Source organism: Daphnia carinata, chromosome 6 (genome assembly GCF_022539665.2).
Source record: "Daphnia carinata strain CSIRO-1 chromosome 6, CSIRO_AGI_Dcar_HiC_V3, whole genome shotgun sequence".
Lineage (NCBI taxonomy): Eukaryota > Metazoa > Arthropoda > Branchiopoda > Diplostraca > Daphniidae > Daphnia > Daphnia carinata.
This window is the reverse complement of record NC_081336.1, coordinates 444798-464747: the sequence shown is the minus strand read 5'-3', so window position 1 is coordinate 464747 and position 19950 is coordinate 444798. Positions and strand designations below refer to the sequence as shown.

Here is a 19950-nt window from a genome sequence, read left to right as displayed (position 1 = left end):
TGGGAAACGAAAAAATGAGATCATCATTATCAAAAGAAAAAAAAAAAACGTACGTAACATGTTACCACAATCATCACTAACTACGCGATGTAGAGCGACATGGCGAAAACGAAAATGAATGGCATTTTGGTCAGGTCTTATCGAATGTGCTGCATTCGTTTCCATTCGACATTAATCAAATAGACGTTTCGGGATCTTGCTTGTGACGGTGAGGCGATTTCACAGCCACGACTTCAATGTTGCTCATCGCCGCACTGGCAGCTGTCGGACTATAATGAGCGGGATGCGAATGTCCAGCACTAGCGAAAGGACGTGTAGGATCGACGGCCATCGATAACTGCTGCGATTGGCTGGCTGGTGAATTGTTATTTCGATGACTCCTTTGCACGGAGGCATCGTGATTCACGTGCTGCAGATCATTTACTGTTTCATCAAACAAAATTCATTTCAAAATGGCAAATGTTTAGCGAAGAAACGCAATTATAAGATGTATATCGTTACCGAGTTGACTGTTGATGATAACGTCGGGATCAACATCCAAGTCGTACGGTTGGCTGTCTTGTTTTTTGGTCTTGTCAACTGGATGTTGGATGTTGTGCGCGTCGTGCTGAGACGGGTTGCTCGGAGCGCGTTGATGACGGCGGAACCTCGTCGTTAACGCGATGGCCACGCAGACGATCAAGACGGAGGCAGAGACTCCGCTGGCGATGCCCAACACCGAATTCAAGTCCGTCGTTTCCATGATAACTAAACGAAACGAAGGGAGAAAGCCACAACGAAACATGTGAAACAAGAACGCATATAGATCAAGACAGCTTTTGACTGTTGCATTCAAGCCTGGCTGACTTCTTGCAGATCAAACGGACTTGGCCGAAGATGTTACACGAAAGGTGATGGACACCCGCGGGAAATCTTGAAAAAAAAAAAAGTTCAGTTTCTCTCCATAGTGGGAATACCGTTGAGTACATTAAGAGTCTCGACAGCGGCAGCAAATGGCGGCACTTTCCTCCCCAAAGAGTTAGCAAGATGTCCCTTCCTGTTTACTTGCGGCGAGCGCTAATGCTTGCCGACGTTCACCTCATTTCGTTTCGCACGAATCAACAAAAAAAGACAAACTTCAATATTTACACGCGAAAATCCCTAAGGCATTGCATCAACAGCCATTTGATGATGTGCCGACATGCATTGCGGTAAAAAGGGAAGTTGAGTCGAGTTAACAGAAATTGCACTACTTCGTCCAAGTCTTGCGATGATTCGAAAACTTTCAATGCCAAAGTTGAATAAGAAATTCGTCCAGCGTCGCATTTATGATTGGGAGAAAACTAAACAATCAAAATAAAAGCTGACTGGAAGTGAAAATCACGATCAGTGGGCGTGTACGAGTGTCTCTTGCGTCGTTTGGTTTTCTTACCTGTTTGTTTGTCAGCGATTTTGATGGTGTAAGCCTCCAGAGGGACGAGGGCGGATCTGCCGCGTTGATTAAAGGCCGACACTTGGATAAACAGTTTGATGCCCGACTCCAAGTTGCCCACCTTCAAATGCGGATACCTGCCCGATTTGTTGTACAGCAAAACGGCCGACTGCGTGTCAAAGATCTCAAACTGGAACTGCTGCGGATGGCCGCCATCGAACCCCGGCCGGCACCAAACTTCCACCGCGTCGGCTGTTTGGTTGACCACTGAACAATTGACGGGCGGATCGGGACGGACACCGAGGAAAATGCGATAGACGCAAGGCTCCCGTTGTTCGCCAATGTCGTTACGAGCCCAGCAGAGCAGATTCCCGTAGTCACGATCCGATTGCGGCGTATAAGAGAATACGCTATCCTGTGCCTCTGTCCCTTCCTGCATTAAAAAAAAAAGAACGTTTCAATATTTAAATGGACAAGCAAAACAGACGTCGACTATCGACATTTTTTGTGGAGTCTTTTAATTTTATTACATTTGCTATGAAATAAGTCTAATGCTATAAAAAAAAAAAAAGCCATCCATCATATTATTGTAGGATCTACGTATCTTGTTTCACGTTTCAATTGCTTTCAACAAGATTGGACGAGCTTAAAAAGGAACAAAAACAAATTCAGAAATACATAAACTATTCAAATATTAAATCAGCCAAAGTTTGTGGTCGCTGAAAACATAAACTATGATTGAATGGCTTTTTTTGTTGGCCCTCCATCGGTTTTAATACACGAATGGAATCTCCTGTTCTTCTTTATTTGATGGCTCGAATGGGAGCGAATGAATAAGTGGGGTGGCAACAAGAAATGCGTCGGCGGAGGAGGACGTGTCTCTTTGGAAGAGCGTAATAACGTGATGGTCACGAAAGAGATCAACAAATCCCTATCCTGCATCCGATGCGACTGGGATTTGGCTGTCCGTTGCATTACGTCCTTGCAGTTGGTCTACGGACCAACGACCAAAACAAAAACGAAAAATAGAAGCAAGAAAATCATGCGTTTTTTTTTTTTTAGATTTACGTGACTAGGGTGACGAGAGGTTCATGCAGGGGACTAGAACGGCAGTTGATCGTGCATGTAAATAAGATTGACGCGTTAGACGTGGTTTTGCACAAGTACATTCATCTCATTTTGATACGTTGCGGCGCCTTTTTTTCTTGGTGGAGACGCCCTTGCACACCCTCGTTCGACATACTTGAACTGTAGGATTGAGGTGTGACAGGCGAGAATCAATAAAAATGGGGAAAATCCATTTTGGTGATGGATAGGCGGCGAAATCGTAATGCATTCCAACGGATGGATGGATATTCCATTATGTAAAATGAGATGGACGAGTAGATGGCACTTTGCAAAGGAAACAAGGCGAACAAATTGGACGCCATTTTTCGATCACGTAAAAGAAAAACCAAACACGAGTTGCAAATAATCAATTAAATCAGGAATTTCCGCTTGAACATGGCACATTTTGTGGCAACTCGTCACCGTGCATTCCCACATCAAACGAAGAGTTTCGTTTCTATCTCTAGCTATTGAAGGACAAAATGATGGTTGGATGGTACACATACCTCAAGATGGCTGCTGCCTGACTGATGAAGAATTTGGGTTCGATTGACGGTCAGTTCAGTCATCTCTGAAGATACTGACGCATTAAACGCCCACCTATGCGAACGGGCCTGTCATTTGTACACGAATTTAAAATGGGTTCAATCAAATGAAACGAGTTAAAGTTTACCAGAGGAATGGCGTCCGTTTGACAGCGGACGACGGCTGTCTCTTGTTTGGCCACTCCGTACATGATTTTCTGGCCAGGACGGCAGACCGGCTGGACTGCGCTCCATGAACCACATGCAAAACAAAACAAAATGATTAAAGGCTTGTCAAGAACCGAATTGAGGCCGGTGATATGTTTTTCTTACACATGACGCGTAACTGGACAGTGTTACTGAGTCCAGTCCCCTCCGTATTGATGGCCGTACAGGAATAGCGGCCGGAATGGAAACGAGAAACTCGCCGAATGACCAAACTTTGCTCCACGACAAGGACTCCAGCTGTCACATTTTCCCGCACGTTCTGGCCCTGAGAAATTTAGCAATAAACGTCAAAGATAATTAGACATACTGTAGTTCAAAGTTTGCCGTTTATCATATTTTTTGTTTCAGCTTTAACATAACCGAAGAAACGTTTAATCGTTGGCCTTTTGCGTTCGAGCCGTCAACTATTTCATGGCACTACTCGCTGCACTACACCACAAGTACCCAATTAAATTGAATCGTTTTTAATGTAACCAGAGAACAAGGTGCTGCGCAGCATCGCATCCATCATTGAGCTCATCATCCGAAAATAAAAACGTAAAAAATAACAAGAACAAAAAGGCAGACAGGATGAAAGTATTTTAGTAGTTTGTTCGATTTAAGTGAAATGGCGGCATCCATCTAAACAATAAAAAAAAAAAAACAGCGAAAAAGAACAGGGGGCAAAGAACATTTTTGGTTTGGTGTGTGTTTGCATCTTTTCGCCTCAACGACGCGGATCAATAAAATTTAATAGCAACGGCATGGAATAACGACCTTAAAAAATAGTGGCAGAAATAGGAGGATCGTACCTCGTGAGTCCAAATGATGCGATGCGGCGGCGGGTTGGATCGGATGCGACACTCGAAGTAGACGTCGTTGCCTTCGACGATCGAGTCCGGTTTCAAATTGCGACCCAGTTCCAATTCCGCCGTTGGAGCAACTGGTTTTTGGAACGTTTCATGTCCGTTGCGTGTTTTAAATACATGGAAAAAAAAAATAAAATGTTAGTCGTTTTTTCTTAATATTAAGGTTAAAAACAAATGAAGACGAAAATGATAATCGGTACGAGATAGCGAATGAAATACGAAAAAAAAGATGAAGGAAAAACACAGGAAAGAAAAAGGAAAGAAACGGGTGCCTGTTTCCGATAATTGGAATAATACATTTATTCCGGCTGCCTGGTGGAAAAAAGGCAGAAACAATGTGAAGATGTAGCCCAAAACAAAAAGAAAACGGTCTCGATGCGACGGTGAAGACGCTACGTGATCCGCTGTCGACGAATCTGAACAGGAGACGCCAAGAGCCAATCACACGCGCATTACACAAGACGGGCACAGTGCGGTACGAAAAAGGCTAAAAGAAATGTAATACGGCCGTCGCATCCCTTGGAGAACGGCAGCCGCAGCGCTCGGGGCTTCGCCGACGTCGCTCTTTTGATTATTGACGAGTGGGACCATCAGTTGAGCGGATGCGGGACACAAAAAAAAAATAGACTTTTTCCTCTATGATCACTTTGACATCCGTATCTTTAAATGCGCGATTTAAAAAAAAAAATTGATAAATCTAAAGTCCCGATGGAGATGGAATTCAATAATTAGGGAGTGCCAAGTATTTGATGAATTCGTTTAGTCTTTCAGCCGCCAGATTGAAATGGGCCTTCCGTTGGATGTTTAACCGACTGTGCATTGCCACGCTGTGGTGGTGCGACACTCTCCGAAATTGCTTCACTCATTTTTTTTTTCAAATTAAGAAAATACACGACGCTATTGGAATCCGGTTGAACGAATCGACTCTTTCGACTTCCGCTGTTCGATCCCTAATCCGTTTGTTTGTTCTTTTTCGCCTTTGCCATCTTTGTCATCTTCGCTCTCTTTGTTTGTTTGCGCTTTTAAGTCTGTTGTCACCGTACGTTTCGAAAAGAGACAAAACTTGAAAGAAAAACTATTCCTAAAAAATTGAAAACTGCTCTTGGCTCCTGTTTTCCTTGATGTTCATCGATCGTTCACGTCCTCTAAAACGGCCGTCTTGTTTGTACAAAAGTATCGTCACGCTGCAACAAAGTTCATTGCATTCAAATTCTCTTTCGTTCCGTACGAGCAGACGGCGAATTGAGCGCAGCCTGTGCCAACGCATTGATGTTTTTCACGTAATCGAATGACGAGACTCGATCAAGACCTTCTTTCCCTCCTCCCACTCATCCCACACGTTTTCTTTTCTGACACTTTCCCCGGCCGATCGATACTTGCAATCTCGTACACAGAAACTGGTCAACGTGTTACACATGGACAAAGAAAAGCGATCATTCTGCATCTTTACCTACATCGATATGTCTTTTTACTTGACTCATCAACTGAGCTGCTCATTTTCCTTTGTGAATCATCGACTGAACGAATCAATCTCAAAGAATCCCAACGCAGCACGTTGCGTTGAAGAGCTGTTTGTCACTGTTTGGATACGTTATCAATAGCGGAATGCGGCTTACGATAAGATCCCGACTCGGATTATTTCTTTTCCCCCAATTTCGGGAATTTCTCGTTGACCCCTTCTGTCGCCCAGCCGTATCGTCCCTTGTGGGGTCCGTTCTGATCTTCGAAACGATTCACCAACGAACTGCGTACAGGACATACACGCTAGAGAAGTGATACGTGGTTCCCTCTCCTTGCGTGTCACGCCTTTTTTTCTTTGATGAAAGGGGAAAAAAGGGCACATTTTTGAAGCAGATTTTTCCATTCCCCAAAAGAAAAAGATTTGCCTCCGCATTGCCAGTAGCGACTGCCACCGTCCCATCCCATTATTGAAAATCTCATCATCGTCGTCATCCCGAGGAGTGTCTTTGCACAAAGATATAAAAAAAAAAAAAAAAAAAAGGAGGAGGCGAGAGCGTGTCGAAACTAAAAAAAGAAAATGAAAGAAGGAAAAAGAAAACGAAGAAAATAAAAAATGGACGCCGTTCTTACAATGGACGACAAGTTTGCGACGGGTCTCGATGGACGACGACAAGGTCCTGTCGCTCAAATTATGGCCATCGCTGCTGTTGTGACTAGCCGTCGAAATCATCACGGGATTGACGGCCGAACAGATCAATTCGGCATCGTGATCCTTGGCCGTGGGGGTCAGTTTCAACGTGCTCGTCGTGTTGCGTCCGTCCATCGTGATCTAAAAGGTGCGGGAAGAAAGGCAAACACATCAAATGGCCGACTACATTCTTCTTAGGTTCAGTTGATAAACCTAAGTCTCGGTGGATCAAGTTTTAATCCAATCTACTACCATGCGGATAGTACAGACCCACATCCCTAATTTATGAACGTTTAACGTGACAGTTTAAAAAACAAGGAAACTTGGCGTCCTACACCCAGTCGTGTGTAACTGTTCGCATAAAGTTTGTAATCGCTTTAAATGAAAAATGTAGACGAGTAGGAAAAAGTGATACCCGTTCTCTGGTGGGTTGCTGTTGGATCGAGTGCAAGTACCAATGGATACTGGCCGATGGACGTGATCCCCCGGTGGAACATTCAATCGTGTAACATTTGCCGGCAGACAGCGGCTTCTCTGTTCCGCTGATTGTCACCCACAACGGCTTCACTGCAAATAAGGTCAACTTTATCATAAATCAACATCTATTCTACCAAACAAAATAACACCAAGGTTAAATAAGGTTAGTCAATTTTGATTATACAAAGCCAAAGTCTTTGTGCCGAACGGGCTGCTAAAACGCAATAAAAGAAATGGATTAACAACTGTTCGATGAGCGGATGTCTTTATAGTCACTTTTGAAATGTTCAAAGTAAAAGGTAGTTTATGTATTCTAGCACGGGCTGAATACAACTGAGGCGCTACGCATGGACCAATAGCAGTTTAATCAGTTTTCTTTATTCTCGTCTTTCATCATCATTAGTTCACATCAGAGGACTGAACACGTCCGAACGACCCACCGCATCCGTAATGGCCTTGTGTGGCTTTACTTTCTTTCCCGGAAGTTTCCTTGCACTGGACACTGCAAAACTTTGCCACCCACCCACCCACCAGCAAATCACATCCTAGGATATCCCGCGTGAGCGATGACTTTCCCTGTTCTTCATTTTTCTTATTCTCAATCGGCGTTGCCCAACACTGAATGACACACACTTGGCTGGACTTTATACAAATTATCTATTGTGCCATTTCAGCAAATTCAATCGATTTTTGGACTGGATTGTTGGTACTCGGCTCAACATATAACCGCGCCAAATTGCCTTGTCACGAAGTGAAAATGTGAAAATACAAAATAGCATGGAGAGATCAGCAAACAGCTTTTTGCTCTGGCGATCCCGTTTGTCTACCTCTCCACATTTCAAGAATTTATCAATAATACGTGACACGCAACTTAAATCCATCAGCTTTTCAACGTGGGACGCTGCACGCTCATGACCGATATCACTTAATCAATCCACTCATTTCGCTCGGCCGTCCAATTGCGTAAATATTACGAAGATGCGCAACACTCGGTTTTTCGATATTGTAAATTTCACCACCACCCAATCAGAAGAAAAGCCAAATATTCTGTTTTCGGAAATCAAATCAATCGAACATGAAACATTGAACGGGAAGATGCCTCCCACGCAAACTCAATCGTTGCTGCAGCCAACTGGATAACCAAAAAAGATCGACAATGTCGATGCAAATTGACCGGTTTCTCTTTGACGTTGTTGGCCGACTCGACGAAACAGAAAGATGCGCATTCCCCAAGGAAAAATATGAACGAATGCAGAAAAAGACAATAGATTTGGTTTGCTTTGGTTAACTTTTGGTTGTGCAGGGCCCAATTCTCTCCTTCCATCTCTTTTTGCCGCCTATTAGGCATTGAATATTTATCGTAACTAGGATGTGCAGAAACTTGTAGGTTATTCACACACGTCGAGTGTTGCCAAACGTGTTTCTGGTGGGGAGGCTATCGATGCAGGCACCGATATATCACAGCGACAGGAATATAAAACGCCAGTTGCAACTTTCTACGATGAAATCTTTCCCTTTTCTTAGCGCGAGGCACAATAGGATGGGGTGTGCGTTCAATGGTCGAGGATTTCACGTGGTGCCTCATGCAACTCCTTTTTTCTTGCCAAAAAAAAGATATTCGTTTGCCATTTTGCATAAAACTGATATCCATAGTCTGTGAGGGGGGGGGGATGTTATTGTCACGAACCTCCTCCCCACAGCTACGGTTGCGTGTCTATTTTTTTTTTTTTTTTTCAACTTTTTTGTGGGTGATTTTATTCGCTTAAAAATACATTTCGATACACCGTGGCAACAATCGCCGTTCGGTTTGTATAATGTCGATCTCTTTCGTCTTAAACTCGAAGCCCTGTACTGTACTACACGTGAGGTTCTATTTACATAATAAAAGGCAAGGCAGAGAAGGGATATCACACGCGATCCTCTGAATATTATAAGCCCAACCCTCTTGTTAGCATATCTAGACTCTGTCCGCTGGTGTCGCGTTTGGCCGCCCCCCCCCCCCTTCCCAGAAAAATGTTTGATATTCGCGTACCCCACCGGCGCTGAAATGGCCGTGGATATTGACCTTGTTTACGTCACACAACCTTTTAGCTTGTACATCATCCGCTATCGTTCAACTGTTCGCTATGTTTTCCTCCTAAATCATCGCAAATACCAGGAAATATTGATAGACCAAACGGCTTTCATAAACGTTGAAGCATTTGATTTGCAAATTCGGGCGCAGACCCACGACCAGCGCGTATCGAAATCAAATGATCATTAAGTGCCATTCACTGACGCAACAGCCAATGGACAACATCTACGCAATGGAAACAAAGGTTGAACCCTATTCTTAGCCAGCGATCGATAATGCGCTATCTGATGTCACTTATCGCAAAACATAAGAATGAAAAATCAACGCTTTGGTATTGGAAGTTGGAAATGGGAGAAGAAAAATGAATGACTTACGATTGAGATCAAGTTGAACACTGGAGACGATCGTGTTTTGTTGTTGTCGATTGTGATGTCCGTAGGAATTGAGGCCAAGATGGGGCGTCGACGTCTTGTTGTGCGCACCAAAATAGTTGGACGCCTGGCAACGTAAAATGGCGTGCAGGTGGTGACGTTGAAGTTGCGGGATGACCAGAACATTTTGCACCACATTCTCCGATGGGCTGATGAACGTGTGGTCCACTAATTTGTTGTCCAACCACCAACTCACTTCTGGACGGGGTCGACCTTTTCGTTCGAGAAGATTCACATAAAAAGAACAGAGGGAAGAAAAAAAAAGGGGGAGAATGAGATCCATCAGCTTCGCATGAAACCAAGAATCAGACACAAATCATCGAGATGGATGGGAGCAAGAAGAAGACAATAATGAACCCGTTGATTGTCGTTTGGCTGTTTCATGTGACGGGGGACATCAACAAACGACCAGTGGATGCAATCAAGGCAAGAATTGAAGGCAAATGGAACACAAACGTCGACTATGTGCAGATGAATGTCCACATCATTTACCTCCAGTGACGATGCAATTGAGCGAAAGTTGCGCCCCTTCGTCGTAAGGGCCAATGACCGACGAGACTTGACGATTGTCCTCGATGATTCGAATCTTCCCAGGTGGAACTGCAATTCGGGAATGTTTTAAGAATTATTGATTTTCTTCCAATGTTACATCAGTTTTGATTTGCTATACGATTTCAATTAGTTGGTGCTATGGTTGTCCCATAAACTATCGATGACAAGACTGATCCTTCTCTCTCATTATTCCTTAGTGTTACATTTCTTGATTTCAGTTGGTGGCCATAACTTCCAATTAAATGGCTGTGAAATACATTCTTACTCGTCTGGTGCATTAACTTAACGACGGAAACGTCAACACATCCACACGTTTGTTTATCGATTGGTTTGAACAAAGTTGAAAATCGCCTACCCAGATGCAAATAGAGAAACAAACGACGATGCAAATACCGACGACGGTGAGCTGAACGAGGACGTTGCGAGTGGGCGACCGTCCGAAATCGACCCGACATCGATAGACGCCCTCGTCCTGATCGACGACGTTGCTCAACAACAAAAGGGCCGGATGGCTGTCGAATTGGAAGTGAACTCGAGTCGCTGTTGAGGTCGGCGTGTATTGGCCTTGTTCTTGCTGTTGTTGTAGCAGAAGCATTTGACTGTCGTGCTGCGTCTGTTGTTGGCGGTAACTCTCCCTCGAACGACGGGCATCGTATCTGCACATTACACCCAATTTCGCATCAATTTAACTTTGTCATCACGTCGAAAACTGAGTCTAGACATGTCATTCCATTTGTTCATGTTTGATTTGGCACTTCATATTAGACCAGGCACACAAACAATTGGTGCATTTCTTCATTCGTTTCTCTCTACAACTCGATGCGTAAATAGAAAATGGCATGCGCAAACGAAGTGGCCAGTTTACCAACAGCCATGTCAAAAATGATGACGGCTATGCGCTTCTATCGAACTTTCCAAAGTGGAATTCGTTTGGCTTATCTGCAATTCAAGTCTAAAATACTTCATACGGAACATGTTGGGATGATGCCTTCGAAAGGCATTATCCTATCGTAATGGCAAATAATAAGCCCAAAAACTTACTTGTAAATGGGGAAATCGGAATCGTTCTTGTACCACAAGACGAGATAGAGGGAATCGAGCGGCGGCGGAGTAATGTCGCACGGAAGTTCGGCCGTCCTCCCGCTCAGCACCGAGACTTTTTCCAGTTTTATCGCTGTTGGAATGGAAAATGGAAAATTGGTTTGAATATCGACATGGCATCATGACGATGAATAAATGTCGAAAGAGTTTGAGCAAAGATCCAAATGATTAACGATGGGTGCGGTCAGAAAAGGATACGGCTTCATTCATCACGAGATAGAAAATCGATTTTTCTCGCAATAAATTCATTGACTGACTTGAAGGATCAAATCGTTTGTGAAAGTTCGATTCATCGGTTATTCAAAATTTATAAAATGCTATCACTCTTTGGACAACCGAATTCGTTTTGCTGAACTGATTCATCTTTAGCCGTCAAAACTTTCATTTCGTTGTTTGAAAAATGAACTGAACGAGGAGTAATTTCTACCGGAAAACGCATGAAATTTGGACAGAAAGACATTCGCAATCAATTACGTAGAATCACACCATTGAAAAATTAAGAATTTCATTTGAAAATGCAAATGTACCAAACATCCTGTTAAGTTCGTTGATGCAGCTACAAAAACAAGTCGTACAAGGAAAATGGCTTACGTTATACGCTGATTTATCCTCAACTGAACGACGAAGAGAGTATCTATTCTATTTTTATCGGGACATCGAGCAGGAAACATGAAATATTTGTTGCTGAAACAACCGCCGCTATTGCAGTAGGAAACGTTCTATCGAGATCGTAACGGCTTCCCTTATATCAATGTGTCGCGTGACGGACGACATAAACTCTCTGCTGGCGATCGAGAGCATCAAGGAAAAAGGAACAGGTTTCATCGTTTCTGTCCTGCACTTGGAAGACACCATGGAAACCATATTTCTCTGTTATAACAACGCAACAACAACAGATGTCGAACGCATCAATAAATAGGGAAGACGTCGAGATGGAAAGGGCGATTCTACAATACACAATTCAATTTGATATAAAAATTCATAGAGTCCTACGCAATCGAAACGCGATCAAATTTCAATCTTCAACGTTCATCTTTTTCCTACATCGTTTGGATGTGATACAAAACAACCATCCCAACAATCTGTGCTATTCTTCTACTATGTACATGAAATTGATTGGGTCGAATACAACACGCACAAACAGCAAAAGGACGCAGCTCTCTACTTTGTTGCCTTTCCATGTTCAACGTGTGCTGAAACAGTTAGATAAAGGCGAATTGGTTCTTCTCCAAGTCAACCAACGCACAAGATAAACAACGTTGTTTAAACAATGGCAAAAATCAATGACACGTTGTTACGCACACCCACAAAGTTCGAAACAGGAAATCAGGTATCACGAACTCGACGACTCGTGATACTTGTCCCTTCATTGCCCTACTCCCCCCCCCCCCTTTCATGTTCTTTGTTCGCTTTCAATCCATTCCTCTGCACGCCTCTCATTAACGCGAGTCGGTCGATGTCTACGCTAACAACTACGGTTAGCAAGCAAATTGTTTCTCGCCTTTTCCCCACCGTGATTGGCCACCATTCACGTGAAAATGTCACGCAATCTAAGAAGCTTCTTTTATCGATCGCCCAAAAATAATCCTGTCTTGACTGCACGGGCCATTGTTCATTAGGAAATACTTCATCTGTTTGCGGATTGCGCAAACACGGCAATGCCAAGGCCTCAAGACTATTGGAAAATCAATAAATCAGCAGGTGAATATAAAAGTTTTAACTCGCCACGTACGCTCGTTGTACGACGTTGACACGCGTAAAATAAACCCAATGAATTTTCGAAAATGTGATCCTGAGCGAATGTTATGCTACTATTTGCAATCGATAAGCCGTGCCAGTTGAAGCACCTCCAAAACCAACATTGTTTGTAGAAACAAGCAAACAAACTATGTTTTTATAAAGCGGACAGGAATCGAATGGCACAAACAAATTCCTTACGTTTTTGGAACATCTACATGCTGATATGCCACGGAACGCGAGTATCACTGAACAACTTCTTTCCACGATCTGTCAAACAACTTCTGAGAATTGCAATTGGCTATGAATGATACGAAAGAATTTTTACAGAAATACGAGCTTATATGCATTAGAGCAAAATGATTAGCATGAAAATCGGACTGGCATAAACGCCATACTTATAAAGCATCGCGTCGATTTCAAGATTTGGCACAAATGGGCGTTTTTCAACTACCGATGCAGCTACGGAATGATTAACCTTTCAATGTTCTGCTTGTCTTCCCACAGATCTACCCCAAAAACCGACACCAACCGACGCTGTTGCGCATTATCGATTTCATTCGGAATATTCGACGCATTCGTTCGATCCACCTGCTACCGACACATCACTAATCTACTTTCAGGAGCATAATTTTTTTTGCAAAATAAAAGGAGCCTATTTTGGAGAAGTAGGACGAAGATGAAATGGGACAGCCTGGATCAATCCTTCGCATTCGTGCCACTCACGATCGTACAAAACGTGAAAGGAGTCGGGTAAATGAATTGAGCAGTTGGACATCTCAAGTGTGTGATGCCCATCTGGCAACAACGTCATAGAATCAGCTAATCAAATTAAAGGGACCTGCTCGGCACAAACGCCTGGAATTGACCTGCTCAAAAGCGAAGTCGGAAGTTGCACGGAAAGGCCATGCGAACACATCTGCACCAAGTCTCATATCTGCGCTGCTGGATCATCTTCTAAAGAGAGAATCCAACAGAGAGAGCAACTGATTCAACTGACCGAGTCAGGTGGAAATGGACGCATTTCACGTCGCTCCTACGTCCCCAACGATCCCGTCATGACAGAATCACGCTGCCGGATGGCGAGTGAATGTAACAAAAGAAGAATAAGCGGATGGGACTTACATTCATCTTCTGAGGTGTCGATGGTATTGACCAGCATCTTGTCTGTCGCCCGCGAAGAAACTTCTGCTGGAATGGGCAGCAGGGCCGCCGTCGCAGACTCGACCGTGACGAGCGAAACCACAAAGAGGTGGGCCGTTGTCACCAGCACCAGGATCATCTTCGGCCGTCTAGCTGTTCCATGATGATCCATCATCGATCAGAACGGATTTTTTCTTTTCGTCGCTCCACTGAATTCGCTGGAGGTGACGGGTAATGTCCAACGAACGCAAGTCGGGTCCAACTGATCGGGGCTGATCGGGTTTAGCAGCAAACGGATCGCCTCAATAGCATCACACTCCCATTAGATCCTGTTTTTAAAATAAAGAATTAGGCCAAGAAAATTGAATCTAATATTGCTAGTATGGGTGTGCTACACATGAACATACCGAATGTGTGAACTTAATTCCTAGACTTTCAGTCTATGACGCTGCAAATGTGCAAACAAACTCAGCACTTTAGCATCGCCCTTCTAGGCGACAACGCTATACTTGTACGCTAGGCTACGCAAGTTCCATACATTTACTTACAAATAAATATCCCTAAGTATTGGACGAAATGTCTGTCCCTACGGAACGAGCCCAGCTGCCCAGTCTAGTTCTTCCAACGCGCTGCACTCTAATTGAATTTCTTCTTTTGTACTGGTCGGCTCGATATGGCCGACACGCTAAAAGCCTCACATACTCGGATTGCAGATAAGATATCTCGTTCCACTAATGTGAAAACATGGCTCAACTACATTTACTGAAATTCAAAAGCAATTAATGAAACTCGTTGGCCTCGCTCCGTGTCGGTCTAATAGCTACACCCGGAAAACGGATCATTCAAAGTATGACCCACTTTGCTGATTCAGGGGATTGACGCATTCGAGTCGAATTCCACACATCAGCGAAGGATTGGGGTTGATGGTACTACCCTCTGAACAGATTAGCGGCCAATAGAATGTAAATGAACTAGCGACCTTTGAAGAAAGCTTTCCTTTCGCAAAATAACACGGGGCCTAATCTGGTAATGCCTTCGGGGCATCCCTGATTCCTGATCCCTGATTCAATCCGTCGGTTCGGCTCGATGGATCCGCCACTTCTATCCGACACCGAACTTGTGCACCACAAGGAGCAAATTCCGAATCTCCGGCCAAGTTCTGAGCTCCCCACATTGTTGAATAATTAACGTTCATCCGGCTGTCCAAATGGTTGGATTAAAATGCATCAGTAAGTTAATCAAAGAGCAGTATTTACCACTTGGCGGCCTGGCTAATTCCCCAGTAATGAACGTCAAAGATACCACACCAGTGGCGTGCGTTTAAACAAAGGCTCTGTCTGATGTCTCTGTTTTGCATGGAGTCAGTCCCGTAACAGTCGGATAAGCAAGGCGATCGATTTAAGCCGCGAGAAGTGGCATCCGTTCATCCTGATAACGCAAACAAACCTCGAACCTTTGGTCAGACGTGCCCATATTCCACAAGTCTGCATTGCATGTTGCGAATGTCATGCTGGCCTTACTTGTTATCTGATCAAATTCTAGTTTAGATTTACGTAACTCACTGGTTAATCATACGGCGTCGACGGCTACCAATCAGGAAACTACGGGATACGTTCACAATCTCACTTGTCTTCGATGGCCTTTCACGCTCCTTAGAAAAACAAAAATCATAATAGAGATCACCATAGTTATATCTATGTCTACGCATACATTTCTCCGTTACAGACCTAATGGATGGCTTGAATTGTTGGTGGATTGTGAGGGACTCAGCCTGGAGATGGTGGACATTCACTAGAGAGTCTATTCGATTTCTATCCTTCCTTTTGTTTCGCCGTAAATTCTCGTTGTTCCCGTTTTCGCCGTCATGAATATACTCAACGCTCTTTATCGTTTTAGGAGAGCATCACGTACATCGTTACAGAAAGTTCGTGATCCGGCTGAAAAAGATTAAGAGGCAGCAAATGGTGACAAAAGGTAAAACAAAAGACAGTGACTCCATCGCAATAATTAAATACAACGCAGACTGGCTATCAAAGTTCACATTGGGGAATGAGGGGGAAAAAGAAAAGGACATCATTCCTCGTTGCAAGTCTCACGTCTAATGGGTTTTGCTTCAAATTCTATTGGGCAGGCTAGTTGAACTCCCTATTACCTACTGGCCATAGAAACGTGGCTAGGACATTTAGTACATCAAAAGTCACTGTTGTTCCATTTGCGAGTATGACTACGCCTTAAACAGCCAGTGCAATGAAAAGGGTTGGGTAGGTAGGGCTTTGAACTACGATCGAGTTGGGCCGTTATTTGACTAATGATGTTAAAAAGGATAAAATGTCGAACAAAGGCACGACTACCCAACACGAATCTACTACAACATTTAGCATTTACGTTTGCTAAGGTAATTGGTCACTATGAAGAAAATGAAATGGAGTCTCCACGTTTTCGTCTACTACCCTATGCATCGGTAAACGAGATAGCATTTAAGATATAAATTAGTACTATATATAATTTTTTAATTTGCTTAACGACAACCGCCATCACCACCTTAGTTATGAGAAATGGCGCCAATAGATGGAATCGGTTTAAGAAAAGGGTAGACTAGATCGATATCCTAATCAGAATTTGAAATGAAATAGGCCAACAAACATAACAATAAAATAATGCTTCATGTAAAAAATGAAGGAAATTTTTACCTGAAAGCTGGACTTCATAACCAAGGACGAAAACTTCGGACGACTTCAAATTGCAATTTTCCCGTGGAAGAGATACACTTTTTAACAATGGAAATTTGTTGATTTCAACCTGAAATCGAAAATAAAATGAATTTCTTGCCAACAGATCGAAACCACATGATCACACAAATCACCGGTTGAATGTCACCACAGACAAGACGACGACCAGTCGACGTTGATGACGTGGCACTTTGTCTCTCAGTTTATGAAATTCCGACTTGTTGGCAAAAGAAGGAACCAAAAATCTTTAACTTGTTCATGGACATGTAAAAGCGTGAATAGTGCCGGACTCAAATGACGCAACGTTCACGAAACGACAGCTAACGAGCGACTGATCGAATCGAGCCACCCCTTTTGCACTAGACCCACATGTGTTCTCTGGCGGGAACAACTGGGGTAGGTCGACATTCGCCCTCTGGTCTACAGCAGTGCCCCACAGTGACTGAGATCGGTAACGTAGGCGTCCCGCGCAGTCGCTGTAAGACGCGGTTCTGTTTTTAAATCTCGTTGAAGAAAAATTGCATTTTCGTTTGATCCTTTTCTCTTGAATTTTTAATGCATCTTCTTTGCATTTAATGAAAGCATTTCTCGTGTGGCGTCGTGTGGTTTCGTCTAATAATGACCTACTCTCCTTAACGAAATTTCGTCTGCTTCCTATCATTTCTCATAGGCTGAACAGGCAAAGTGTGGCATGTACTTGAATGATTTGCCTAAGTGATTTATCGAGGCTGTAATTATCAAAAGAGCTTCTCCTTTTTGAACTTAATGCGATGAAGTTCAGGTAATGAAAACGTTCATGAAAGACAAGATGAAAGATCCATTCAATTCCCAGGTTTTGGCTGTGGGTGTGTTAGCAGACGTGTGGCACTAGTACCAAACGAAACACGAAAGTCGATCTAATTAGACAGTTGAGTAGGAAACTTTTCTCGAATCTTTTCTGTGGACTTATTTACCTCAACTTTCTGAAACATTTTCAATGATGAAACTGCTGGCAACGATGACATACACTGTTCGTGAATGTATACCTCGTATTGGTAGGTTGATGATGGATGGGTTAAGGAAAAAGTCAAGCAAACGGAAATAGGACGTGTCGGCCAACAATCCAAGAGTAGGAAAACAAAAGTTTTCGAATCTGATGATGAAAGAAAAGATTTTTATTTCTTAGGTTGCGATTGGATGTTCTTGTTTTTTTGGTATTACCCAGACATTACGTGCACGTTGTACTTGATGTCCGCATGATGAATAAGTCGACACCGGTGCGTTCGACACCACCACATCCACAGTAAAGAAAACGAACCGAAATTGTAGACGCGTCGGCAGAAACTGGGAGTCCATCTGCTGGTGTGACATTGACGCATTACCCAGTTGAACCAGACACGCACGCCACTCGTTCATTTCGTTTTTATTTCAGCCGCCAGCCAATGGAGACCTATCAGACTTTACAAAAATGAATAAAAGGTAACGAGTGAAAAACATTAAAGTTACCTTATTTGTGTGAATTGCCGTTTTCCATTTAGACATGAAGTTTTTTTTCCTCAGCCAAAGAAGGTAATGTTGTAAATTGGATTCGACACGTTTGGTCATCTTGATAAGGTTTTCTAGATGATTGGAATGCGTTATTCGGCTGCAGTGGGCTGAATTACATTATAGCCCGTTGGTAACCAGATAATCTGCTGAAATACAAAAGGAAGAGAGAAAGAGGCTTACCAGGGTTTCGTCGTCCAACTTCCTTACGGCTGGCTTACCATAAGTATACAAGCAGCCGCATAAAAGTATTATTTACACAGTCACGCGTGCAGCTAAAGCGGATTACAACGAAATACTTTTTTAAATACAGGAAAAATGAACTAGAAAGAAACCCACGATGCGACGTATTACAAAGGTTTCGTTTCACAAAAAAAAAAAGAAATTTGTTTCAAACTTTCGCGACTTATGGTCACGTGCATCTATTCTCATTATTTTCTATCTTCGCATAGAATAATGCGCTTGCAAATAACGGGCGTTACGTCGTCGGCTCTGTGCGAATGCTACTCGACTTTCGTTGGGACACACTGTTTCTTGTCTCGTCCATCCTAGAAAGTTTGTGATGAGGAGACACAAACAGCACTTGCCTATGAGCAAGATTAACTATGCAAACTTGATGGCTAACTGAGAATATTTTTTCAAACGATACCTATAGGACAACGGTCTCCGTCACGATGATTTTACGATTTTTTTATTGGACTCAACTCTGGAATATTCGCAGCTTTTTTCATTTGAAATTTCGTCACGACATTATTTTAGAGGCACGCAAAAGCCACCGCCTACTCCACTCTCTTGAACTGTTTTGTTGTTATCCAAGTTTTTATCTTTTTATTTGCTTCTTTTTTACGGTGCCCTAGTGGTGGGTCGTGTCTGTAGTTTTATCATATTCTCACGTCCTTTTATTTTCTCTCTTTGAGTTGGTCGATCAATAAAAGTCGAACGTAGTGCACTGGCCGTTTGTGGGTCGCAATTTAACCGGGACAACAATGGCCCTATTGTTGTAATAGATGGACAACGTCCTCTTTTCGACATGATCTAGCCATCATCGACAAAAGAGAAATCATTTTGGTGATTTAACAGGCACTTTCTCCAGATAATAACTTCGCCTCGTTCAGAATGGAAAATGAGACGGGCATGTATCCTGACATGTGGATAGCTGATATTGCCCGTCATCGTCAACTATTCCTTCACAACGATGTTGCTACATGCATATAAGTAAACAGACTGCTGGGCCATGCTGTGCCCTTTCCAAGGGCTCGATTACAAGCCCAAACAGCATCTTTATGCCGACGGCAGTTTGCAGACACAAGAAAAAAACACTGTAAAAGTAAAAGCAAATGTGACTTACCATGATGGGACACTGATTTTCTCGATCGTCTGCATTCTCGTTTCACACAGAATTGTTTGTTTTGTTGTTTCTTTCTCACGTCAACCTAGAGATAAGCAAATAATGCAAATTTTATTACTCAAGCTGTTTCATCAAATCGAATTTTTCTTTCTGACAATAATTTTGAAAAATAACAAAGATAGTAAAATTTGATGACAACAAATACCGAAAACAAAAAAAAAACAACAGCTTACCATATACGACACAATTTGATTATTCCGCACAATCGGTGCCCACGGAATGGTGACGAATCGTTTGGGAATGATGACGGAAAAATTCAATTACCTAATTGGAAAATAAGGGAAAATTATTAAAATTATTTTGGTGGAACTAGAACTAAAAAATGCTTTTAATAATATTAACTATAACACAAAATATATTAATTATTGTATTTCTGTATGCAAATGTTACTTTCTTTGAGATTTACACACCTAATGTTAACATACCTCAACATTGCTCGTTAACTTGTCAGAGTTCCAAATGTTATTTTGGCAATTCACAGTACTTCCAAGTTTGGAATTTATTGCT

General features: G+C 42.8%; 2 protein-coding genes across 3 annotated transcripts in view; both read right to left on the bottom strand.

Annotated features, from left to right (window-relative positions):
* Window positions 1-19950, bottom strand: part of LOC130689875 (blood vessel epicardial substance-like) — a 53359-nt gene that overhangs the window by 13687 nt on the left and 19722 nt on the right. The gene's annotated exons all lie outside the window — the stretch shown is intronic.
* Window positions 140-16991, bottom strand: LOC130690226 (synaptogenesis protein syg-2-like). 2 transcript variants are annotated; one of them, XM_057513226.2, is made up of 18 exons: window positions 16646-16991; window positions 16473-16581; window positions 15510-15719; window positions 15345-15433; window positions 13765-14111; window positions 10843-10975; window positions 10195-10457; window positions 9742-9849; window positions 9193-9462; window positions 6683-6834; window positions 6210-6408; window positions 4062-4192; window positions 3376-3535; window positions 3192-3286; window positions 3025-3132; window positions 1412-1844; window positions 502-747; window positions 140-423 (listed from the first exon to the last, which is right to left on the bottom strand). In XM_057513226.2, exons 5-18 carry the CDS (start codon window positions 13955-13957, stop codon window positions 176-178), a joined length of 2739 nt encoding a protein of 912 aa, XP_057369209.1. In that variant the 5' UTR covers window positions 13958-14111; window positions 15345-15433; window positions 15510-15719; window positions 16473-16581; window positions 16646-16991; the 3' UTR covers window positions 140-175. The 2 variants fall into 2 exon arrangements, with proteins under 2 accessions (XP_057369209.1, XP_057369210.1); XM_057513227.2 differs by lacking the exons at window positions 15345-15433; window positions 15510-15719.